This window comes from Hibiscus syriacus, unplaced genomic scaffold (genome assembly GCF_006381635.1).
Source record: "Hibiscus syriacus cultivar Baekdansim isolate YM2019G1 unplaced genomic scaffold, ASM638163v2 tig00004075_pilon, whole genome shotgun sequence".
Taxonomy (NCBI): domain Eukaryota; kingdom Viridiplantae; phylum Streptophyta; class Magnoliopsida; order Malvales; family Malvaceae; genus Hibiscus; species Hibiscus syriacus.
This window is the reverse complement of record NW_024061999.1, coordinates 336,900-360,881: the sequence shown is the minus strand read 5'-3', so window position 1 is coordinate 360,881 and position 23,982 is coordinate 336,900. Positions and strand designations below refer to the sequence as shown.

Below are 23,982 nucleotides of genomic sequence, written 5' to 3'. Positions count from 1 at the left end.
CTAAATTAATAAACCTAAAGTAATTTTAAAAAATATTAATTACTAATAAATTTTAAAAATAGAGCAATCGGTTCGACTAATCGGGCATTATATGTGAAAACTCGACTTGAATTGCTCCCTAATTAAACTAGAGTGTCGTCCTAACTTCTAAATTCAATTCGATTGTTAATATACTCTAAGAACAAATCATGTAAAAACTAACTAACTAAAACTAAAATAACCAATTTAAAATAAACAATAAACATATAAAATAAATAATAAAAGGCAAAGATATGTGGATTAGAATTGCAATAAATTAAAAACACAGAGCAGAAATTAAAGCATAAAGAAAAAGGACCACAATGCAAGAAATCATAATACAATGATTAAATAAAATCAGTACAAAATTTAAAAGATGAAATTTAAAGGACTGTAATGTAAATGCTGAAAATAAATGCACAAATAAAAATAAGGAAAAATGTAAATAAGTGACTAAAACAAAACAAAATGAAATTAATAAGTCAAATTCACAATAATAAAAACGAAGGAAAATAGTGACCAATCTTCAAATTCGCACCTAAAGTAGGGGGATCTTAACGTTAGTAACCCATAAATTTCAACCAGCAACATTAATAAAATGTAAAATTACAACCTAAGTACATGCATTTAAGTAGAATAATAAAAAGAACGAACATGTGACTACTTTGTAAAAACACGAGAAATATACAGGGACATGAAAATAAATAAAACAAAAGTTAGTATAAGATCATAAAATGGAAAAATAATAGAATAAGGACAAATATTCCAAATAAGCTAAAATCGGAACCAAATTGCACACGATAAGAAGGTTTAGGGGTTATGTGTGATTAGACCAAACGCAAAGCACCAGGGGATTAAATGGTGTCGTTTGCTTTGGGTATAAATACCTTAGCTTACCCTTTTTCCTCATTTCTGTTTCCCTACTCGCTATCTTCTTTTTCAAAGACTCTCCATTCTCTATACTTTCCAAGAAACCGGTGACGAGTGCCGTCACTGATAGCCGTGCCGGCCACTGTTTCTGGGCTTAGTTTCAAGATTGGGGCTAAATTTTAAGGGTTTGTTCTCCTTGGTGCCGTGAGGTTAGATCTAGGCTTAGTTTTGTGAGATTTGGCCCATAACTTCACGAAAATGGCCAAGAGAGTTTTAACTTCTTCTTTTCCGATCTCATCCGTCAGCCGTTGGATCGACTCCGTTTCAAGATATATTACACGCCGACTTCTCTTCTTCTTTTTGAACGTTCTGATTGGGCAACCAAAACCTCTACCGCCGGCAATAATCCCACTGAATGTAAGCACTCTCTTTTCCTTTTTTTTAGTTTGTATGTTTAGTGAAAGAGAAATATCAAAAATAAAATATAAAATGATACTATTTTTTATTTCATTTAAAATTGAAGTTATCACCCCATTACATTGTTCATTTGGGTTCTTATAAAACCCCCAAATTATTACAAAAATTTGAAATGAACGAATGGTTGCTTACATGTGTATTGGGTTTGCTTGTTGTAGGAGTTTCTAACATGGCAGGGGATGGATTGGTGGAACATTTGGTGGCTAGGGAGTGGCTGGGCAGAGGGGTGGTGGCCATTGAGTGGGTGAAACGGGCGGCTAGGGAAGGGTTAGGATAGACCCAGGTTGTGCTAGGTTTTGGGCCTTGGGTCAGGTTAGATTTGGGTTAAGGGTCTGGGTCTATTGATTTGGGTTTTAGTTTAGGGCCTTGTGTGGTATTGGGTTAAGGTATTGTTTGTAAAATTGGTTGGGTATTGGTTTTAGGTTGGGTTATAAATTAAAAAATTGTGCTCACATCTGTCCCTCTTTGCTCATTACTATGAAACAGGAATGAAGCAAAGATAATAGAGTGCTATTTTTTTACTCAATCTCTGTTCTTCAAGTCGCGGGTTCTTCTCACCATGATTTGTCCACAAAAAATGTTGATCCCTCAAGCGAGGCATTGCTAATTCAAAATGTCATGAATCGAGCAAAGGAAAAGTTAACCCCTCTGGTGTGGTGTCATTGATTCAAAATGTTGTGAATCAAGTGAAGGAAATGTTAACCCCTCTAGTGGGGCATCACTAATTCGAAATGCCATGAATCGAGTGATAGGTCGAACAATCTCTTCTCATTATGAACTTCTTATCTCTCTATCGAATGTGTTCTTCTCATTATGAACTCTCCATATGAAATGTTAATCCCTCAAACGAGGCATCACTGATTCAAAATATCGTTAATCGAGTGATAGGTCAAACAATCTTCTCATTACGAACGTTTTCTCTCTCTGTCAGATGATTTCTTCTCATTATGAACTCTCCATTTGAAATGTTAATCCTTTAAGTCAGGCGTCACTGATTCAAAATACTGTGAATCGAGTGATAGCTCGAACAAGCTCTTCTCATTATGAACTTATTCTACCTCTTTTGGATGAGTTATTCTCATTACAAACTCTCCATTTGAAATGTTATTCCTCAAGCGAGGTGTCCCTGATTTGAAATGTCATGAATCGAGTGATAGGTGAACAAACTTTTCTCATTATGAACTTCTTCTCCCTCAGTCAGATGAGTTCTTCTCATTATGAACTCTCCATTTGAAATGTTGATCGGTTTATCTTCTCTCTGAAGATTTTTATACCTGCAAGAGATTATCATGTGTCAGTGATTTAGTATTTGAAGTACCCAAAGGTATTGACCCAAAGGTTCTCGAATCTTTGTTGAGATCCACTTCTTTAAAAAATGAAGACGTGAATTGTTTCTTTGTTGAAATCTTCTTCTTCAACATGGAATTGTGAAATGAAATCTCTGCTAACTTTGGAATTCTTATCAAATATTCAACATCTGGATGGAAATAAATAAGAAACTTGTTTTAAGAGAAGCTCTTTCGGGTGAGATAAATTTTGTTTCGAATGAAAACTGTCTTCAGTGAGACAAAGCTAATTTTTTTGAGGAAAAACCTGTCTCGAGAGATTAGAAAATTTTGTTTCAAGGGAAAATTATCTCAAGCGAGATGAAGTTGGTTTTAAGAAAAACCATCTCAAGTGAAATTTTGTTTCAAGCGAAAACTTTCTCAAGCAATACGAAGTTGGTTTTAAGAAAAACCATCTCGAGTTGTTGGGACTCTCGGCTCACCCCATGGCGAAGCAGAAACAAAAATTTGATGGTCTTACCTACGATCCATGTACGATAAACCGAAATTGGGAGAAAATGATGCAAATACTTATAGTAGGTTCCTTGAAAAACAACAAGGATAACAGTGGCTAATGGTGGTGTCTATCGGTTCAAATCGTAAGCCTACACGAAACCACGTCTCCACCTCTAGTCAATACACCCGATTGAGAGCAATATTTTCTTTTCCTAAAACTGTTTTTGAGAAAAACGGTTGAAGATAATGTGTGTTAAAAAACGACTGCTAGACTTTACACATCCTTTTATATCAAAGTTACCTTAACATATTAGGGATTTTATTATTTCAAATTAATTAAATCTTTATTTAATTAATTTAAATTAAATATTCGGGATTATTAAAACATATGTATATCAAACATAAATATATTAAATCTAGATATATTTTAGTAACGTACAACAAATTGTACATCTTTGCTCGTTTTAATCCTAGGGTGTGACCCTGTAGGTTCTTTTAATGTTAACAGTAATTATTAGAAAAATTCTAATATTACATACAATGAGTGACATCCAGCAATATATCATTGTCAACTAAGTTACAAGAAAACATGATTCAACATATCATCTTTGTGATTAACTTTTTATGTATTACATCCTTTTGTCCTTTATATCTTGAATAGACACAAGTCTTGAATAGTCACACTTGTATAGCCCATCTATTGTTTCTTGATATCTAGAGTAGACTTTAATTAACGAATAGTTTGAGATATCTCATATCAACTTATTTGAGCATGGCCATGCGTTTCTAGTCTCACTCATTCAAGTGACATGTGATATATTTCCTATTATGTAGGAAGGCCAAATCATATCTTAAATATACATCCAGTACATATATTGAAATATATTCAACAACATTCTTTATAGAGCAACCAGTTACGGAGCTTGTTTAACTGCATCAAAACATACAACAATATATGTTCGGATAGTATTGATCTCAAGTCTAAGGATCATACATATAGTCATCACCATGAACAATGTTATGACTGTCACATAATAATCCAAGGCATATGCTCATGGTGGGTCAATCCAATACATTGTTCTCTAACAATATAATCATTTATCAATTCTGACATCTCTATGTTAATGACAACTTGTTGTAATCAATCAATTACATGTTAGTCTTACGTGTATTATTATTGTCCATTAAGGAAAACAATTTTGACGTCCATTTTGCCAGATTTCATAATCATGGAATGCAGCTATTGCGAGCAAGATTTGGATGTACTTAAACTAGATATAGGGGAGAATATTTCGTCGTGGTCTACACCATGAACTTGTCAAAAACCTTTAGTTACTAATCGCCCCTTGTATGTTTGTACATTACCATCCATGTCGGTTTTCTTCTTAAAAACTCATTTACACCCTATAGGTTTGACCCCTTCAGGTGGTTCAACCAAAGTTCACACTTGTTTTACTGACATGTAATCCATCTCGAATCACATGGCTTCAAGTTATTTTCATTGTATGGGCTAGACATTGCTCTTGATAAGTCCTAGGCTTATCTTGATCCATAAGAAGAACATCTCTATGTGCAGTAACAAGAAATCCAAATCTCTCAAGTTCACGTCGTTCTCTTGTAGATCTGCGTAGTGGTTGTATTTCTAAATATGTTAATTGTTCCTCAACAACTTGTGAAACATGCTTAACTTAAGGTTTATTGATCTGTTGTTCTTGAAAACCTCCAAGTTTAATATTTCCACCCTTCCATTTCTTTGAGAGAAATTATCTTTTGAGAAAAACTCTTGTTCGAGAAACAAACACTTTGTTCTCATTAGGGTTGAAGAAATAGTATCCTTTAATTTCTTTAGGATATCCAACAAATATACACTTATGAGATTTAGGTTCGAGCTTTGTAGAACCCCAAAAATACATACTAGGATATTTCCTAGTCCATATCTCATATGGTGTCTTTTGAACAGATTTAGATGGAACACGATTTAGTGTGAAAGCGGCTGTTTCAAGTGCATGTCCCCAAAAAAAGGAGAAAGATCACTGTGACTCATCATCGATCGAATCATGTCTAACATTGTTCGATTCCTTATTTCAAAAACTTCATTCCACTTTGTGTACCAGGTGGTGTAAGTTGTGAGACAATCCCACATTCTTTTAGGAGTTCATCAAACTCTATGCTTAAGTATTATCCACCTCGATCTGATCAAAGTGCCTTAATACTCATGCTTAGTTGATTTTGTAATTCATTTTTAAATTCCTTAAACTTTTCAAGGGCTTCAGATTTATGGCGCATAAGATAAATATACCCATATCGACTAAAGTTATTGGTGAAAGTCATGGTGGCAAGCATTAGACATCCAACGTCTAACATATCATCCATATGTTTCTTGAATTTATCTTTGTTAGCTCTTAAAGCATTAGTTGCTGGTTCATCAAGAAAAGGTTCTTCAATGACATATTCCTTCTTTTCCTATTTGAGAACAATTCTCAAATTACGAAACTAGTCAAGGAAGTTTAATCCATTAAGCTTCTCATTTTCAAGGAGTGGTTGCAGTGATAAAGTGTTGTTTGCCATTAAGTCTACAACAATGGAAGTATTGAAGTAAGTAAATTTACCAAATTAAAAATTTATAAATAGGTCTTTATTTACAAATTACTCCCACTATTTTATTTAAAATTAAAAAACCCTCTCTGTTTTAATTTCAAAAAAATCATGAAAATTTTCTAATGGGTAAGGATCCATAATACATCAATTTCCTAAATCAGCTTTGGCTTTTATTTTAGGATAGTGATTATTTAGGTAAGTAACACTTTACTAGTTATATCTCATGTAACGCCTCCTTTTGGTGAACAACTCTTGTTCAAGTCATCTCATGACTTATCCAAATACTTAACCTCTAAGTTTCTAATCCTATTAGAATAACCTAGCTAAGTTATTACCAATATCTCAACCGGTGAATTTCACTTTCTTATTCTTTGCTTTTAACAAAAATAGATTTATGTGCCAATGCTATGGCAAATACCACACAATATCAATCGAAGCCTTAATGAGGGTAAATATTGGACGGTTAAGTTAACTTAGATTATAAAGAGAGATTTACGTAATATCATCATTGTTCGTTTTAATATTATACCCTTATTGATCTCATCGATATTCATTCTTATTTTATCATTTGATGCATTGCATACATAATAGATATAGTAATAAATAAGATGTAATGGTTATAGCCCAAAATAATGACTAAGGTGGCCAATCCAAGCCAATGGGAGAACCAAAAAACCCTAAAACCTAAGACTACTCTCTAGGTATCTTCTTTCCTTTAGTTCAGTCCATTCTTTTGCTCTTGTGAATCTTCATAGGATTACAATTTTAAAAGAAAATCGTTTTACATATGAGGGAGTAAGATGAGAAAAGAAATACAACTAAGATATAGAAAGGCACGGCTCACAGGCCGAATTTCAAATTCAACCATTGTAAATCGGACAAGGGTTATAACCATGCATGTCAAACACCGTGTAAAACAAACATATCATATATATATATACATTGTTACGCCATTGTTAAAAAATATTAATATGGGCCTACAATTTGTGCTGCTGATGAAGGGTCAAGGGACGAAGGTTTTCTATAGAAAAATTGTATTTATGTTTCTATAGAAAACCTCATGATTTGATAATACTTATCAACATAATCGTGTTTTTGGGATTTTCAATCCCGAAGGTTTTTTGCATCGAAAAAACCATTGTTCCACTGCCAAATGCGATATGCTATCGCACACCCACGGATCATCATGTCAACAATTGACATATAGATTTCGTAAAATCCTTGTAGCAACACATAGATTGTAAAAATAGATTAACATATTAATCGTTGCGATTATCGAATCAAACAATGATATCATGCATATTTGCCAAAAACGATAAAACTAGATCATGCATCTCATACATATCGCATCAACCAATAATTTAACCTAAATTCGAATCGTACAAGTGGCTCTGATACCACTATTGGGACCGTCGGCTCACCCCATGGTGTAGCGGAAACAAAAATTTAACGGTCTCACTAGTGATCCAATTACGATAAACTAAAATCGGGAGGAAAGGTTGCGAATACTTACAGCGGGTTCCTTGAAAAACAGCAAGGACAACAACGACTAATGGTGGTGTCAATCGGTTCGAATCGTAAGCCTCCATGAAACCATGTCTTGGCCTCTACTCAGTACACTCGATTGAGAGCAATATTTTCTTTTCCAAAAACTGTTTTTGAGAAAAACGGCTGAAGATAATGTGTGTTAAAAAACGACTGCTAAACCTTCAACATCGTTTTATATCCAAGTTATCCTAACATATAAGGGATTTTATTATTTCAAATTAATTAAATATTTATTTAATTATTTTAAATTAATTATTTGGGATTATTGAAACATATGCATATCAAACATACATATATTATCTCTAGATATATTTTAGTAACGTACAACAAATTGTACATCTTTGCTCGTTTCAATCCTAGGGTGTGACCCTGTAGGTTCTTGTAACGTTAGCAGTAATTATTAGAACAATTCTAATATTACATACAATGAGTGAAATCTAGAAATATATCATTATCGCCTAAGTTATAAGAAAATATGATTCCACATATCATCTTTGTGATTAACTCTTTTATGTATTACATCCTTTTGTCCTTAATATCTTGAATAGGCACAAGTCTTGGAATAGTCACACTTGTATAGCCCATCTATTGTTTCTTGATATCTAGAGTGGACTTTAATTAACGAATAATTTGTGATATCTCATATCAACTTATTCGAGCATGGCGATGCGTTTCTAGTCTCACTCAATCAAGTGGCCTGTGATATATTTCCTATTAAGTAAGAAGGACAAATCATAACTTAATCATACACACTCACTACATATATTGAGATATATTCCATAACAATTTTTATAGAGCAACCAGTTATAGAGGTTGTTTAACTGCATCAAAACATACAACAATATATGTTGGGACAGTATTGATCTCAAGTCTAAGGAACATACATATAGTCATCACTATGAGCAATGTTATGACTGTCACATAATAATCCAAGACATATGCTCATGGTAGGTCAATCCAATACATTGTTCTCTAACAATATAATCATGTATTAGTTATGAAATCTCTATGTCAATGATAAGTCGTTGTCATCAATCAATAACATGTTAGTCTTAAGCGTATTATTATTGTCCATGCCCATAATAATACTTGACTAGGGATCTTTTAATAATAACAATTACGTTATTATATGGACTTTATTATCTTCCAGTTTATGTTAAACACACATTTATAACTGAAAATAATAGTGGCAATGCCTTTATTAAATAAAATCGGAAATAAATGTATTATTACAATCATCATATGCTTGGTCTTTGGGCATACTCAAACATGAGTGGGATAAAATTTCTTATTTCAAGTGAAACTGTCTCTAGTGAGACGAAACTGGTTTTAAGAAAAACCATCTCAAGTGAGATAAAATTTCTTATTTCAGGGGAAACTGTCTCCAGTGAGATGAAACTTGTTATGGAAAAAAAATCTCAAGTGAGATAAATTTTGTTTCAAGGGAAAACTATCTCTAGTGAGACAAAACTCGTTTTGAGAAAAACACTCTCAAGTGAGATAAATTTCTGATATTTGCTTGAAAAATATTAAATATGAAGATGATTGTTCCTTATCGCTAAAGATGTCTGGTTATCTTTAATTTTACTCTTTTCTGAGAGATCTGTAAAAATGTGTATTTGAATGTAACTATCCTGAATATTTCTACGAAGTACTAATGAATTTTTAAATTGTCCTCGTGAGAGGAGAAAATATCTTTAAGAAATACAAGATTTCAAGTGAAATTTTTAAAAGTAACCCCATGAGAGGAAAAAATAAAAATCTTTATTTCACATGATGATAGATGCTTGATGCCCAGATGAAAAATCATGTTTGTATATGCCGATGCATGTTTTTCTTGATGAATGGCAGTGAAGAGGTGCTCAAACAATCTGATTCTCTTCTTGATTTGTTTGTCTCTATTCTCTTTTCACACCAAAGTGTACCCTTGCATTTTGCAAAAATATGCTCTTCTTGCCCCAACAAATAATTCCCCTACCATTCCAATTATTTGCCCCTGTTTCTGACTCTAAGCTTCTAGGCTTGATAGATATTTGTTGAATTCCAAGATACATTACCAGAGATATTATCTTGTTTGAAAATGCTTTTTCTTTGAAAAGTTTGATAATTTTTTTTGAAAAATATATTAATTTTATTGTTGAAGAACATAAAATAATGTCCCATCTTTGGGCTCACAATTGAAGAAAATTATAAAACATGAGTTCATTCGATATCAAATCAATTAATTATTCTTTTAATTCTTCAAAAAATTGTAGCACTTTGACAAGTGTCAAGAAAAATGTCAAATTTGAGGTATAGGTCAATTCAGGAAAGGTAAGGGGTTCAAGTTGACTTCTTTGTTGAAGAATTTCTGATTCTTCGACGCCCGCTGATTCAAGGAAATGGTTGTCATGTTCATCTTCTATAAATATTCACTGGTTCCCAGCTCTTGGAAGAACATTTGGGATGTGTGATGCTTCATCAACCTATTTGTAAGATCACCTTTTATGTAACAATTGCCAAATCTTCATATTCGAGTCGCCCTTTCAGGTTTTCAACTCGAATCCTCCTTTGGTTTTAAGATGTCATTTGAAGTTTTCATCTTAAACCCCTTTGTTATTTTTCCTATTATGAATTAAATATTTTCGAAAACATTTTACAAATAAAAATATTAACCCTGAGGATGTAATAAAATATGATAGTCTCTCCCACTTAAATCCATGTACAATTAGAAGGACTTTTAAGGCACGTAATGTAGGCCATGGCTCATGGTTGTGAAAGAAAAGGATAAAAAGACTCAAACAAGTGTTTAAAGGTGGATATAACCAAGGATCAATTCGTTAAGATGCCTTTGACCTTGTTTCGCACGAATTGAATCTACCTTCACATACCTTTTATTATTTTCTCTTGGATCCCTCTAAACTGCCCGCTTGTGGGTTTTCACCCTAGAGTTCATCTCATTTTTTGTACCTAGGGAATTGTTTAATCTTCCTGTGAACTGAATCTAGATCTCTGTACCAGTCACACTTGATCAATCCTGTGGCTTGAGAGTTCAATAAGACGTTTCGTATGTGGAACTCCTTATATGTGCTTCTTGTCCTTTTTTTCTTTTTTTTTCTCTCTTTTTTCTCTTTCTCTTTTTCTTTTTCTTCTCTTTTTTCTTTTTTCTTTCTTTTTCTTTTTCTTTTTTTCTTTAGATGAATCTAGGACTTCCATTGATTTGAGCACATTCTTGTTCTCTTCTTCTGCAGAATTTGACACTTATATATTTGTAAAAGTTATTTATTGTGTTCAAAATATCCTCTTTTACATTTGTTCTCGGTCGAATTTGATCTCCGAACACATTGGATCTGGTCTTATTACGGTACCTTGTTATTACCGCTTTATTTCAGAGTTGATGATATTCACTTTTATAAGCAGATTTCCCTTAGCCTTTCCCCTGGTGTGGAGGGTGATCATTGATTAAGGTTGAATATGAAAAAAAATATTATAGGCTCAAATGGAGACAACAATGGATATATTTTCTCCTTTTGTGAATGGATAATGAAATAAAGTCATTCATCATTTCATAAACAAAAATCTTTATAAAAGAGGTATCCCTAAGGGATGAATATTCAGGTTTAACCTTATTTACATGAAAACAATGTAATTAATGCATGATATAATTATTTCAATTATTCGTTTTATTTTACTTCACTTTGCTCCTAGTATGCTCCAACTGTTCGAATTCTCTTGCAAAAACTTAATCCGTAACACTCCCTCATGTCTTTCTTGGAGAAAAGGTCCTCATTGTGCCCTCAGGATTTATTGAGGTTAGGAAATGAATATTGGTTCCGTGTCTAGGAAGGGAAATATGTGATTTTAAAGTCATAATTCTGGAAAAAAAAAATTGTAATGTTATGGAAAAGTTATTTCCTTATGGGAAGGTAAAAGTACAAGTTTTGGTGCCCCAGGGGACAAGGGCATGACTTTATAGTTTCAGAGGGAAGTGATGTCAAGGTTTGGTATTTTGGTAGTAAACATATGTTATTTAGGGTAATGAACCAAGTAGTGGTTCTTTCGTCTTTGGATGTGGCACGAAAGGTCTAATATTACCACTTGTCAAAGATCTATAATTAATGAAGTAGTAATAGAACCTTTAATTCATTTGATATTTGAAGAACTACAAGATTAATACTTGATTTATTGCTCATGACCTTGGAAAACGAAATAAGTTCAATCAACAAATTTTTTATTGAAAAAATAAAGAAAGAACAAAAACACATTCAAATAGGACCAAGCAGTGCAATAAGGTTTCACGATGGGTAGAAGAACTTCTTTTTAATTGGCCCAGACTATCTCATTACGAGCTAAAGGTCAATACCCTTGGGTCAAACAAAATCTGAGCCTTGCTTATAAGTGCCCCATAGATCTTGATGATATGCCTCAAACTTCAGACGGTGCTAACATCATGTCCATAGCTCTCAATCCTTTTTTTAGTAAGAATTAGGTGACTTCTTCTTACCTTAAAACTTTTATCACGAGATTATCCACAAGATACCCCCAGGATCTGTGATTACTGCATGTCGAGATGCAATATATATCATGTAATGTACAATGTATATATACTAATGAAAAGATGCAAAAATGCACATGCAAATGCGAACTAGGTGTGTAAAATGTGAGATGCAAATGCAACAATGAATTGATCCCAAAAACAACTCTTCCTTGAACAAATCTTAAAAAATTGACAATCTGGTCCATCTGTAAGTTTTCCAGCTCATGCGAGAATATAGGTATTGCATCCTCTTCAAAGCTTATACTTCATCTTTTACTTTCAGAAATCTTTCAAGCTAGTTTGTGATCTTCAGTTGTTGGCTTCAGCATCAAATCTTCTCGAGTCCAACTTGTTACCTTATGAGGCATACGTCTGGCTCGTCTCCTTAGTAGATATACTCTCTCTTGACGCTATTCAATCTACATGAAGCATCTTCAAAATTCTACCGATCCCAATGAAAGACATTGCTATGGCATTGTTTTTCAATAACTTTTAAACGATTAGTTATTTAAGGGATCAATACCTTTGAACGATATGTCATGTTCATGCAAAAATGCAACAAGACCAGACAAAAGGAAATCATTGTTAGTAGAAAAAAAAAATCAAGTCAGTTGAAATGATTAGTCAAATAAATGTAATATTAGCAACAATAAATAAATTCGACTCAAGTTGAGACTCAAAAAGGCATATAAAGAAAATTAATAATCCTAACTGCATGCGTTCTAGTTCTTCTAGGTCATGCACATGGCTCTAGCGGTGTAGGTTTGCTAAACTCTCTATATGAAGTTGGGTTCTAGCAAAGGTTCTCGAGCCATATTTACAACCTGCTAAGGTTGACTCTGTTTCTAGCCCATTACAGACTTACGAATCGGATTCGGCTTAGGGGATCATACCACTAAAAGCAGGCAACTTGGGATACTTTCCAGAGATACTTTGTCAGACCCGCACAAGGAAGACCAATGCTCCTCATACGGTGTGATGTTTCTCCCTACTTAGGTAGACCAGGTTTGAGCTCAAGTTTAGAGCTATGATATACAACAATCCTAAATATTCGCAGAAGTGTAAACTTTAATCAGAGAAAAAATATTTTTTCTTTTGAAATAACATAATGAACTGTAAATTAAAACAAGATCGAACTTGAAATTTTTAAAATAATAAATATAGGGTAACTAACTAGTGGCTCGACTCTCAATTTATTGTAAACACAAATCCCCAGCGGAGTCACTAATCTGTCGACACCATTTTTCGCTCGGGTGGGGGAAAAGACCTATACCAACTCGGGGGATTTTCTCTTATAAAAGTGTTACTTCAAAATGTGAGAAGTCGCCACCAATCAATTAAGGTGCGATTGGAACGCCATAAAACAGGGTGATTTAAAAAAACATTTGAGTTTTGAGGTCTGTGAAAATCCAAAAATTGGGTGTCAGTTATGCATGGGGAAGGATTAGCACCCCCACAAGTTCCCAAAAAATTGGTACCTAGTTGAATACCCTATATTTTAAATCACAAAGTTATTAAGACCGATAGCATTCACTCCCAAGCGTAAATACGGATATCAGCTATTGTGCCTAATAACTGAATATTGCCTCAGTTTCAGAAAATAATGATGCGGTCTTTGAAAAGGATGTCGACCTATTTCGGGAATCACCAGTAGTCACCCCCTGAGCATATTTGCGGGAGATATTCCATTAATTCCCTAATACGTGAACATTGCCTTAGGTTTAAAAAACAATACAATCAAAGAAAATTTTATTTAATCCTAATTAAGCTAAGGTAAATTAAAGGGTTTTTCTAGCTTAAGGTGTCAAATTATGAAAATTAAGAACCTAGGGGACTAAACCTAAAAGTTTAGGCTACAATATTAAACCTATTTGATTTTAATCAATTATCGGATCGAATAATCGAGATGATCCCTCGAGCATTTAGGCGATGGCCAACTCGAATTATTCCCTAAATTAAAAGACTAGAGTGAAATCTATCCTAAAGTAAAGGTTCTACCATTACCTTAAATTAATTTTAATAAATATTATTTCGAATAATTAAATTGGAACCTTGAGCAAAAGTGAAGACTAAATTAAGAATTCACCTAATTAATGGACTAAATTGAAATCAAGCCTAAGATGGAGGCTCTAATATTAATCTTAATTAATTATGTCACCTATTATGAATTTATTAGGTTGCACACATAGTGCCAATACAGAAATTCATAAACTTATTATGAATTTCTTAGGTTATACACATAGTGCCTATACGAAAATTCATAAACTTATTATGAATTTCTTGGGTTGCACACATAGTGCCAATACGGAAATTCATAAACTTATTATGAATTTCTTAGGTTGCACACAAAGTGTTAATACGGAAATTAATAAACTTATATGAATTTCTTATGTTGCACACATAGTGTCTCTTTGGTAATTACAATACATACATTATACAACATACATCTATGACTATCATAACATATAAACACATAATAAATGCACTCACTTGGCTTGCCTTGCTATTATATCCAAAATGTAAATCCGACTACTCAACGACTTTATCTTTGCCTTTTGGTTTGCTTGAATCAGGAGCTTGATTATGATCTACACAACATTCATTAAAGACACGTGTCATACCAAATGTTAGTATATTCCCTAACATTTATACTTTAACAATACTCAAAAGTAATGTCAACCTATCTTAAAATGTGTGGCTCAATAGTATCGGTATCCTTACTATGGTATCGATACTTCTATATTGTGGTACCGATACTCCCTTTCAGTATCGATACCACTTCTACATTCTGGATCCATGATATCGATACCTTTCTCTTAGTACCGATACTTCTATACTATGGTACTGATACTCTATTACAGTATCGATACCATTTCTACATTCTGGAATAAATGGTATCGATACCTTCCTCATAGTATCGATACCCATCTCAGTATCGATACTGTTCAGCTGATTTCTTTCAAATTTAAGCCTATAGTATCGGTATTGTTCTTCCAATACCGATACCCTTGCCCATATTTTCCATTTTCAGCCCAATTTTTACCCAAATTTGGTCAATTTCCCTTATTTTTACCTCCAAGAACCCTATCAAACTCTTCTTTACTTATCCCTACGAACTTTCCTTCATTTAACTTCTTATAACATCTACAATCTCTAAAGAACACTACAATCCAAGAATCATACCAATTTTTCTAACATGTTTTTAAACCCATCCAATGCTTCTAATCTCTTATTTACTTCTTTGACAAGTCAACTATACTAGTAAACAACAATAAAAACTCATATTTTAACATATTATTCAAAAACCCATTTTATTAATCTCAAAATTTCATCCATCTCTTGGTTTTAATCTTATTTTAACCCTACCTTAAGCCTCTATAACAATCAATGTTTCAAAAACCAACCAAAATCGAAAGGAAAAATTAACTAAATGAAACTTTGCCTTTGGCTACGGATGAGAGCCCTTACACTGAAATGAAGAAGAAAAAGAGATGTTTTTCTTGACTTACATTCCTCTTTTCCCTTATAAAATACCTATTAAGGAAATTAATTTTTAATTCATTTATGATCCTTAAAGGACCAAAATGCCTTCTTAATTCCTTTATTGTTACTAATTAGTGTAAAACACTATTCCAAATCATTTTCTCATCTTTTATCATTTATTCAAATAAATCCTCAAATTTTAAATCTTTTCAATAAAGTTCATGACCTGATATTTGGGGTATTACAGACTGTAATGTAAATACTGAAAAATAAAAGCATAAATAAAAATAACGAAAAATGTAAATAAGTGACTAAAACAAAATAAAATGAAATTAATAATTCAAATTCACAATAATAAAAAAAGGAGGAAAATATGACCAATATGCAGATTCGCACCTAAAGTAGAGGGATCTTAACGTGAATAACCCATAAATTTCAACTAGCAACATTAATTAAATGTATATTACAGCCTAAGTACATACATTTAAGTATAATAATAAAAAGGACGAACATGTGACTACTTTGTAAAAACACAAGAAATGTACAAGGACCTAAAAGAACTAAACCAAAAGTTAGCATAAGATCATAAAATGGAAAATAACATAATAAGGACAAACATTCTAAATAATTGAAATCGAGACAAAATTGCACACGATAAGAAGGTTTAGGGGTTGCGTGTGTGATTAGACCATTGGGGACCAAAACGTAAATCACCAGGGGATTAAACGACGTCGTTTGCTATGGGTATAAATACCCTTCCTTCCCCCTTTTCCTCATTTTCCTTCCCCACTCTCTCTCCTTTCTCAAACACTCTCCCTTCTCTCTATTTTCCCATAAACCGACGACAAGTGTCATTCTCGACAGCCGAGCCGACCGTCGATCGCCACCATCTCCAGTGGCTGATGGCTACCAAATTTTAAGGGTTTTCTCCCTTGATGCCGTGAGGTCGGATCGAGGCTTAGTTTTGCGAGATTTAGCCACCAACTTAACGAAAAGAGAAAAAAGTGTTTCCGCTTTTTCCTCGCCGATCTCATCCATCAATCGTTAGATCTCCTTCGTTTTAAGATATGTTGCTCGTCGACTTCTCTTATTCTTTTAGACTGTTCAAATTGGGCAATGGAGACCTCTACCACCGCGATACTACCCCCCTGTAAGCACTCTATTTCCCCTTTTTTAGTTTGTACGTTTAGTGAAAGAGAAATGTCAAAAATAAAATATAAAATGCTACTATTTTTTATTTCATTCGAAATATAAGGGACCGCCCCCATTACATTGTTTATTTGGGTTCTTATAAAACCCTCAAATTGTTACAAAAAAATTGAAATGAAAGAATGGTTGCTTGTGTGTGTATTGGGTTTGCTTGTTGTAGGAATTTCTGACATGGCAGAGGATGGATTGGTGACAGCTGTGGTGGCTAAAGAGTGGTTGGGTAGAGGGGTGGTGGCCATTGAGTGGGTGAAATGGGCGGCTAGGGCAAGGTTAGGTTAGATACGGGTTGGGCTAGGTTTTGGGCCCTGGGTCGGGTTTGATTTGGGTTGAGGTTTCAGGTCTTTCGGTTTGGGTTTTAGTTTAGGGTCTGGTGGGGTATTGGGTTAAGATCTTGTTTGTAAAATGGGTTTAGGTATTGGTTTTAGGTTGGGTTATAAAATAAAAATGGTGCTCACACTTTTAATAGTCGGGGGACTTAACAAAATATCGTCCTATAATCGGAAGATTATTTTGTAATTTTTTATAATTAGGGGACTCAACAAAGTAGCACTCTATTCTCAGGGAGCATTTGTGTAATTTACCCATTTTAATCATTGCAACAAATGAAACTTGGATACTTTTTTTTTGGAAATAATGCGATTGTTTGAAATTTGAGTATGTTCCTGATGTTAGCTCTTTGCATATTGGTCTGTTCTTTGGTCATTACGAGTGGTCCTTGATACTTTCGTCTTAACGTACAAATTGGTGACCACATTCAGCCGATTAAAAAATTGTTGTCCGATCTATGGTTTGGTAATCAAATCTCTTTAAACTGGAAAACATTCTAGAAAGAAAAAGATGCAGCAAATTCGATGTGTTTGCTGCAGCATATATATATATATATGCATGGGAATTGAATAGTAAGCATATGGCTTGGTAGGTTGCTAAACAGTCATTAATGCCTACATCGTGTTTCGCTGGTTTAATAAATCCAAAGATGCATTCATGGGAGGGATGGCTATGTATGTTTGCATGCATGTGAATGTTCGCCAACAGACATTCACGTTGAGCCCATTTCTCATTGAATCCCGGTTTAAGGTGTTGGCTTTTATTTCTCATGTTTCTCCTCATTAATTATATGCTACTATTACCCAAAAAAACCATGTATGATTGTTTATTACAATGTCTAATACAAATTTAAAATTTTTGTTTCATATCAAGTACAACTACATTTGATATACGGTTAAACCTAAAATAGTTTGAAGTCTTCCATGTCTTCTCTCGCACCGAGATCTATAATATGAACAACGATACAATTGAATCCGATTTACAGCATTTATTTACCCAGGAAAAATATGATGTTGAACTAGAGCTGGGTATACGGGCTACCCGCCCGTTTAGCACGCGGGTTTTGACGATACGAGCTTAAACGGAGCGGTTTAAAAAGCCCGCAATCATAAACAGTCTTGAATTTTAAGGTCCGTGGCCCGTCCATTTAACATGCAGGCTAAACGGGCTTACCCGTTTACTTTTTATGTGAAAAAGAGAGAAGTTGGGGAGACAGAGAGAAACGACGGAGAAGGGAAACAAAAAAAAATGAGGCTATGGTTCCTAAAATTTTATAACGGCGTATATATAATATAAGTCACACAAAACAAAGTATTTTAGGGATTTAGGGCAACCATTACAAGTTTTAATGTGTTAATCGTGTAAGGGCTCCACCCACTTTTGAATTAATGCAATATAATCCTCAAATCTAGTTTATTATTTTAATTTTGCACTCCACTTTTATGTATGTTTTTTATCATTGCCTCAAGTTTTATATATTATTTGCATATTTGCATATTATGTTACTTTACCTTTTTAATTTAATTATTATATTTATACATGGTTTAATATTTTGATTTGTTTTTTTTCTATTTTTTTAACGCATATGTATATAATTTTTCTTATGATTAATTATTGGAGTATAATAAACGTTTTATGGCTTATTTATATATATATTGATGTTATTAATTATAAATGGTAAATACGTATATAAAAAGATGGAAACCTTTTTGCTTATGTTATCATATTACGTTACCATAAGTATAATTAATACGTTCAAACTTCAAAATTGGATATCATTAAATTAAAACGTGAATTGGGCTTCAGATTTCAGTGCACATAAAACATGAATTGGACTATGGCTAAAATGCACATAAAACGTGAATTTGGCTAAACGTGAATTGTCTTCTGTAAAACATAAAATAATTAAAAATAATTAAATTAAGCGGGTTACCCGCGAGTATACCCATTAAACCTACGAGTTTAACGGTCCGGTCTAATAAACTCGAAATTTAAATGAGCTTTATTTTTTGAGGCCCGAAGTCTGCACGAGCCGCGGGTTATACGGTAGCCCGCGGGCCTTAACCCATATACCCAGCTCTATGTTGAACTGATCTTTATTCGTATAAATTATATTTTTAACATTTCATAAAAAACTTAATATTATATTTACATTTTAATTTTACTCGGTTTGTCCCGAGATACAATTTATTTAATTTAATTTAGTTTGAGCACTTTTTCCCCTTGTAGGACCAACACTTCGGTATTGGGTATTCAAGGTTTTTAACGAGAGAAAATTTATTTAATTTAATCTAGTTTGGGCATTCGATTCCCCTTGTAGGGCCAACACTTTGGTATTGGATACACGGTATTTGTAATGAGTCCTGTTTTCTTTGAAAAGAATATATATTAATTTGATTTAGTTTTTACAAACATCTAATATTATTATTAACGTAAAAGTTTTGGGTGGCGTATTTCACTTTGCAGTCCTAAAAGGAAAATTTTTGTTTGATTTGGAACTACTTGTATTTTTGCCCCTCTTGGTTTGAAGAAGCTTTCTTTCAAATTAATAAAATTGATTGAGAAAATATATTCAAACTTTGGCAATTATTGTTATTACGAGAGTGACAGTCACAAATTTTAAATATAAATTATGAAATAGATAATAAAAATATTTTTTAAAATATATATATAGTTTTTAAATAAAGAAAACCTTATACACATGTTTTTAAATTATTATTGTTGGGTGAGTGAGAGACATAAGTGCAATTAAAACACCTATCAACATGGATTAATTCAGTTAATTAAATACTCACCAATACTTTGACAAGAATCAAGGTTCGAGTTTTACACTGAGTGCCAGTTTGATATAGTTTTTGAAAAGTAATTTTAAAAGTATTATAGAAACAATCTTCTAAAAATATTGTATAAAAGTGCAGTTTAAAGTTTAATTATTTAGAATTATTGTTAAAAATTGAGTTTGAAAATATAAAATGTCCATTATAGACATTATGTTGTAAATTAAAAATATAACATTTAAATTATATTTACACTTATATATAATCATATCAATTTAAACTATAATAAATTCAAAAATATTATTATTATATATGAATTATATTAATTTAAACTATAAAAAATACAATTAAAAATATAATTACAAAATAAAATATATATTTTATATAACTCATTATTAATATTTTAATATATAAATTTTAAATTTTATTTATTTTTAGTTATTAAAATAAATTATTGAAAGTAATAATTTTTAAGGATGTCAACACTAAATTATTAAAATAAAATGTAAATACATAATTGGGTGGAGGACATGCTAATGTAAGGGTAAAATTATAATTTATTTCCAAACATAAAGTTAAAAATGAAGAAGTTAGAAATCCTAGTTTTTGCGATTGGTTTGAAACTATTATTTCGACCTTAAGTTTTTTTTTTCATTTTTTTTACCTTTTTAGCATTAATTTTAAGGTCAAAACGAATTCTTTAACTAAAAAATCTTTTAAAAAACTTTACCAATCGCACCCTAATCCTATTTGAAAAGTGTAATAAAAATACGTATAACAGGTGTTTGTACTTTTATTACAGCCTTAAAATGAATCCAATACCTTAATTATTTTATAGAATTAATCCCAGCCCCCAACCCCAGCCATTATAAATATAACTCAGTCATCTTCCTTTGTGCATATCTTGAGATCATCATAGAGAGAGAGAGAGAGAGAGAGAGAGAGAGAGAGAGAGAGAGAGAGAGAGATGGGAGGTTCTTCACCATGCGCGTCCTGCAAACTCTTGAGGAGTCGATGCGCAAAGGATTGCATCTTCGCCCCTTATTTCCCATCCGATGACCCTCACAAGTTTGCTATCGTTCACAAAGTGTTTGGTGCCAGCAATGTCAACAAAATGTTACAGGTTTCTTTCAACAATTTCTACTCCATCATCATTTAATTTCTTTGCATGAAAAATTTGGAAATGGAAATGCATGCTTTGGTATATCTTATATTTATTAATCTATTCTGTTTTGTTTTGGTTTTAAAAAATAGGGTAAAGAACACAATGACCCCGATTATAGGGTGATATTTTGTTAAGTCTCCCAATTATTAAAAGTCATAAACTTTTCCTCTGACTATAGAGCCTTTCTTTGTTGAGGTCTCTGACTATAAAAAGTTACAAAATGAACATATGACTATTCATACGTTCCAAACTCGTTCTTTTATATTAAAATATTGATGATCGATTGAGCTGAACATTAACCCAATGATTGAAATACGATCAAATCATATTTTTAATGATGTCTACTGGCACAACCGTTGCTTTCAAACATTAGCTTGATGACATAATATTTAATGCACTAGCTTAATGACTTAATGCAAACAAAGTCTCGATCTACAAAATACATCTTAAACAATTATGCGATCAGATTTTATCATTTACCAATGACCAGGTTAGCTTTCATTTGAAACGACCACCAATTTTTATCGAAGAATGACGAGTTTGGAACATATTAATAGTAGGGTGACTATTTTGTAACTTTTAATAGTTGGAGAACCATTTCATAACTTCTAATAGTTAGAGGACTCAAAAAACAACACCCTAAAACTGAGGGACCATTTTTATACTTTACCCAAATATATGATGCGTAATATGTTATTTACATGCAGGAGCTGGCGGTTGAGATGAGAGCGGATGCTGTTAGTAGCCTAGTTTATGAAGCAAATGCAAGAGTGAGGGATCCAGTATATGGATGCGTGGGGAACATATCCTACCTTCAAAACAAAATATCAGAGTTGCAAATGCAGTTAGCTTTGGCTCACACGGAGATGCTTTGCGTTCAGATGCAACAAGAATCGGTTTTGGCAATGCCAATGCCAATACACCAAGATGACAGTTATATTATCTTTTTTTTTTTCTATTTAAAAGAATAGAACATGCATTTTTGTGCCCCATTATAATTAACCAATTCAACATTTTAATTTCAAGGGTAAATTACACCATCCTTCACTGAGTTATACTCAATATCCTATTTTGCTCTCTGTACTTTAAATTTTTCTAATTTACTCACTGAACTTTCACTACAAGAAATTTCTATTGTTTCAGCAAAATTATTTATTACTAGAAGTACTAAATTTGTCAAGATATATTTATTTTGACCAATTTTATTTGTACCATGTTTGTTAGAACAACCTTGTCATGTAAGTATATTGTGACCAAATCGTGTTTTTTACCATTTTATATTATTTATTATAACAATAAAATTTCGTTACTATAGTTAAGTTATATGATAAAACATTTGTCACTATCAATTAACTATTTCTTCATGAGAAGTACATCTTTTCATAATTAACTTATATTTTAACATCAGATATAAAATGTTTTTATGACGAAAATACATATTGCGAGAAAAAATATTTTCTCACTGTTTTTATTTTCTCACTAAATGTAACTTACAAAGACAAAATATTTGTTGAAATAAGATATATATCTAATCACAAAAAGTAAATTTTGTCACAATCAACTTAAATTATAACATCGTAAAAAACGTTTTCATGACAAAAATATATGTTACAACAAAATTTATATTCTTATTACTTTTATTTCGTCACTAAATATTTCTTATAATTTTTTTGACTAAATAAATCTGTTACAATTCATTATCGTGAAAGAATATATTGTTTCATAATTTGTTATATTGACAAATTAACATTTTTTATAATAAGTATTTATTTTGAGAAAATATTGTGATGAAACAAATTTGACATAGTTATTTATTTTGACTAAATTTATTATGACATTGTGACTAAATAAATATGCTACTATTTATTATTATGAAAAAGTATTATTTGTCATAAATTTTTATATTGAAAAATTAATATATGTTATTAATTACTATTTTGATTAAATAATTTTTTCATCATTTATTATTTTGAGAAAAATAGTGTAACTAAATAAATTTGACATAATTTCTTATTTTGAATTTAATATATTATTACGAAATTTGTTACAATTAATTACAAATAATTGTTATTATGACTATATAAATGTTTTCATAATTATTTATTTATTGAAAATATCATGACTAAATAAATTTGACATAATTTCTTATTTTGATTATATTTAATATGTTGTTATCATTAAATAAATTTGTTATAATTTATTATTATGAAAAATATTATTTTCATAATTTTTTTATATTAACAAATTAATATTCATTATAAATCTTATAATAACAAAACTAATATTAAATATTTATAAATCTTATAATAATAAAGCTAGCAATTTTTTTTTTTTTTTTGAAAAGAAGGCAGAGCCTTTACAACTTAAAGAGAAGCATTTGTAATGCCCCTAAAATCCCTTTGAAGATCAAGATAAACAAAGTCAGGAGCTGGAGAAAGCCACGTTTGAGTTTCAGAGAGAGTCTTTCCAAATTTTGCAAGGGCGTCTGCCGCCATGTTAGAATCATGCCGGATGAATTTTAGTTCAACAACCCATCCTCCATTCTGAAGCGAATCAATTGCCGGACAAGCGAAATGGGACTGGTATTCGCCGTAGGGTAAGTCACCATTAAAAAGACATCACTGCTATCAATTTAGCAAAGGATTTTTTCGAAACCTTGAGACTAAACAAACTTGAGACCCTCGAATAATCCCCAGAGTTCAGCCTGAGCTATTGTAGTGGAGCCGAGAGGTTTGGAGAATCCACCAAGCCAATTACCGAGGTGGACTCGAAGAAGACCTCCGGCTGAACCGGAGGAGGTTGAAGGGTCGACAGCACCGTCCGAGTTAAGCGCAATTCAGCCGATTGGTGGAGCAATCCAAGTTGAATCATCGAGGCACAAGTCATTGGAGGCACGGGATTATTATAAATATTAGACCAGTGAAGACGCGAGTAAAAAATATTATCGTGCGAAATGCTGGAGCTGCTGAAGATGCGAGCATTCCTATGCTTCCATACTATTCCAAGGTATGTTCGTAGGGCTAATGGATTTAAGATTGGTAAGGATCCATTCAGTAAGAGGCAAGTTGAAGAAGTCACGTACATTGCAGCGATTAAATAAGGACTCCCATAAAGTCTTGGTATCGGGAAAATCATGAAGAATATGGATGGTGGATTCTTCGACGTCGACATAGCAATGGCAAGAGGGGCTGTCCAAAAGATGACAACGATAAC

General features: G+C 32.4%; 1 protein-coding gene and 1 pseudogene across 1 annotated transcript; both read left to right on the top strand.

The window, feature by feature from the left end:
- The window catches only part of LOC120190285, a 65,988-nt pseudogene extending 49,209 nt beyond the window's left edge, over positions 1 to 16,779 (top strand).
- Positions 16,780 to 20,571: 3,792 nt separating this feature from the next.
- Positions 20,572 to 21,740, top strand: LOC120190275 (LOB domain-containing protein 12-like). The gene is made up of 2 exons (XM_039193377.1): positions 20,572 to 20,727; positions 21,477 to 21,740. Exons 1-2 carry the CDS (start codon positions 20,572 to 20,574, stop codon positions 21,738 to 21,740), a joined length of 420 nt encoding a protein of 139 aa, XP_039049308.1.
- The last annotated feature ends 2,242 nt before the right edge of the window (positions 21,741 to 23,982 follow it).

Bases quoted from the DNA above. Each gene is read 5' to 3' on its own strand.
- LOC120190275 (XM_039193377.1), top strand. From the start codon at position 20,572: ATGGGAGGTTCTTCACCATGCGCGTCCTGCAAACTCTTGAGGAGTCGA. The intron at 20,728-21,476 runs GTTTCTTTCAAC...ATTTACATGCAG, and splicing joins ATGTCAACAAAATGTTACAG to GAGCTGGCGGTTGAGATGAG.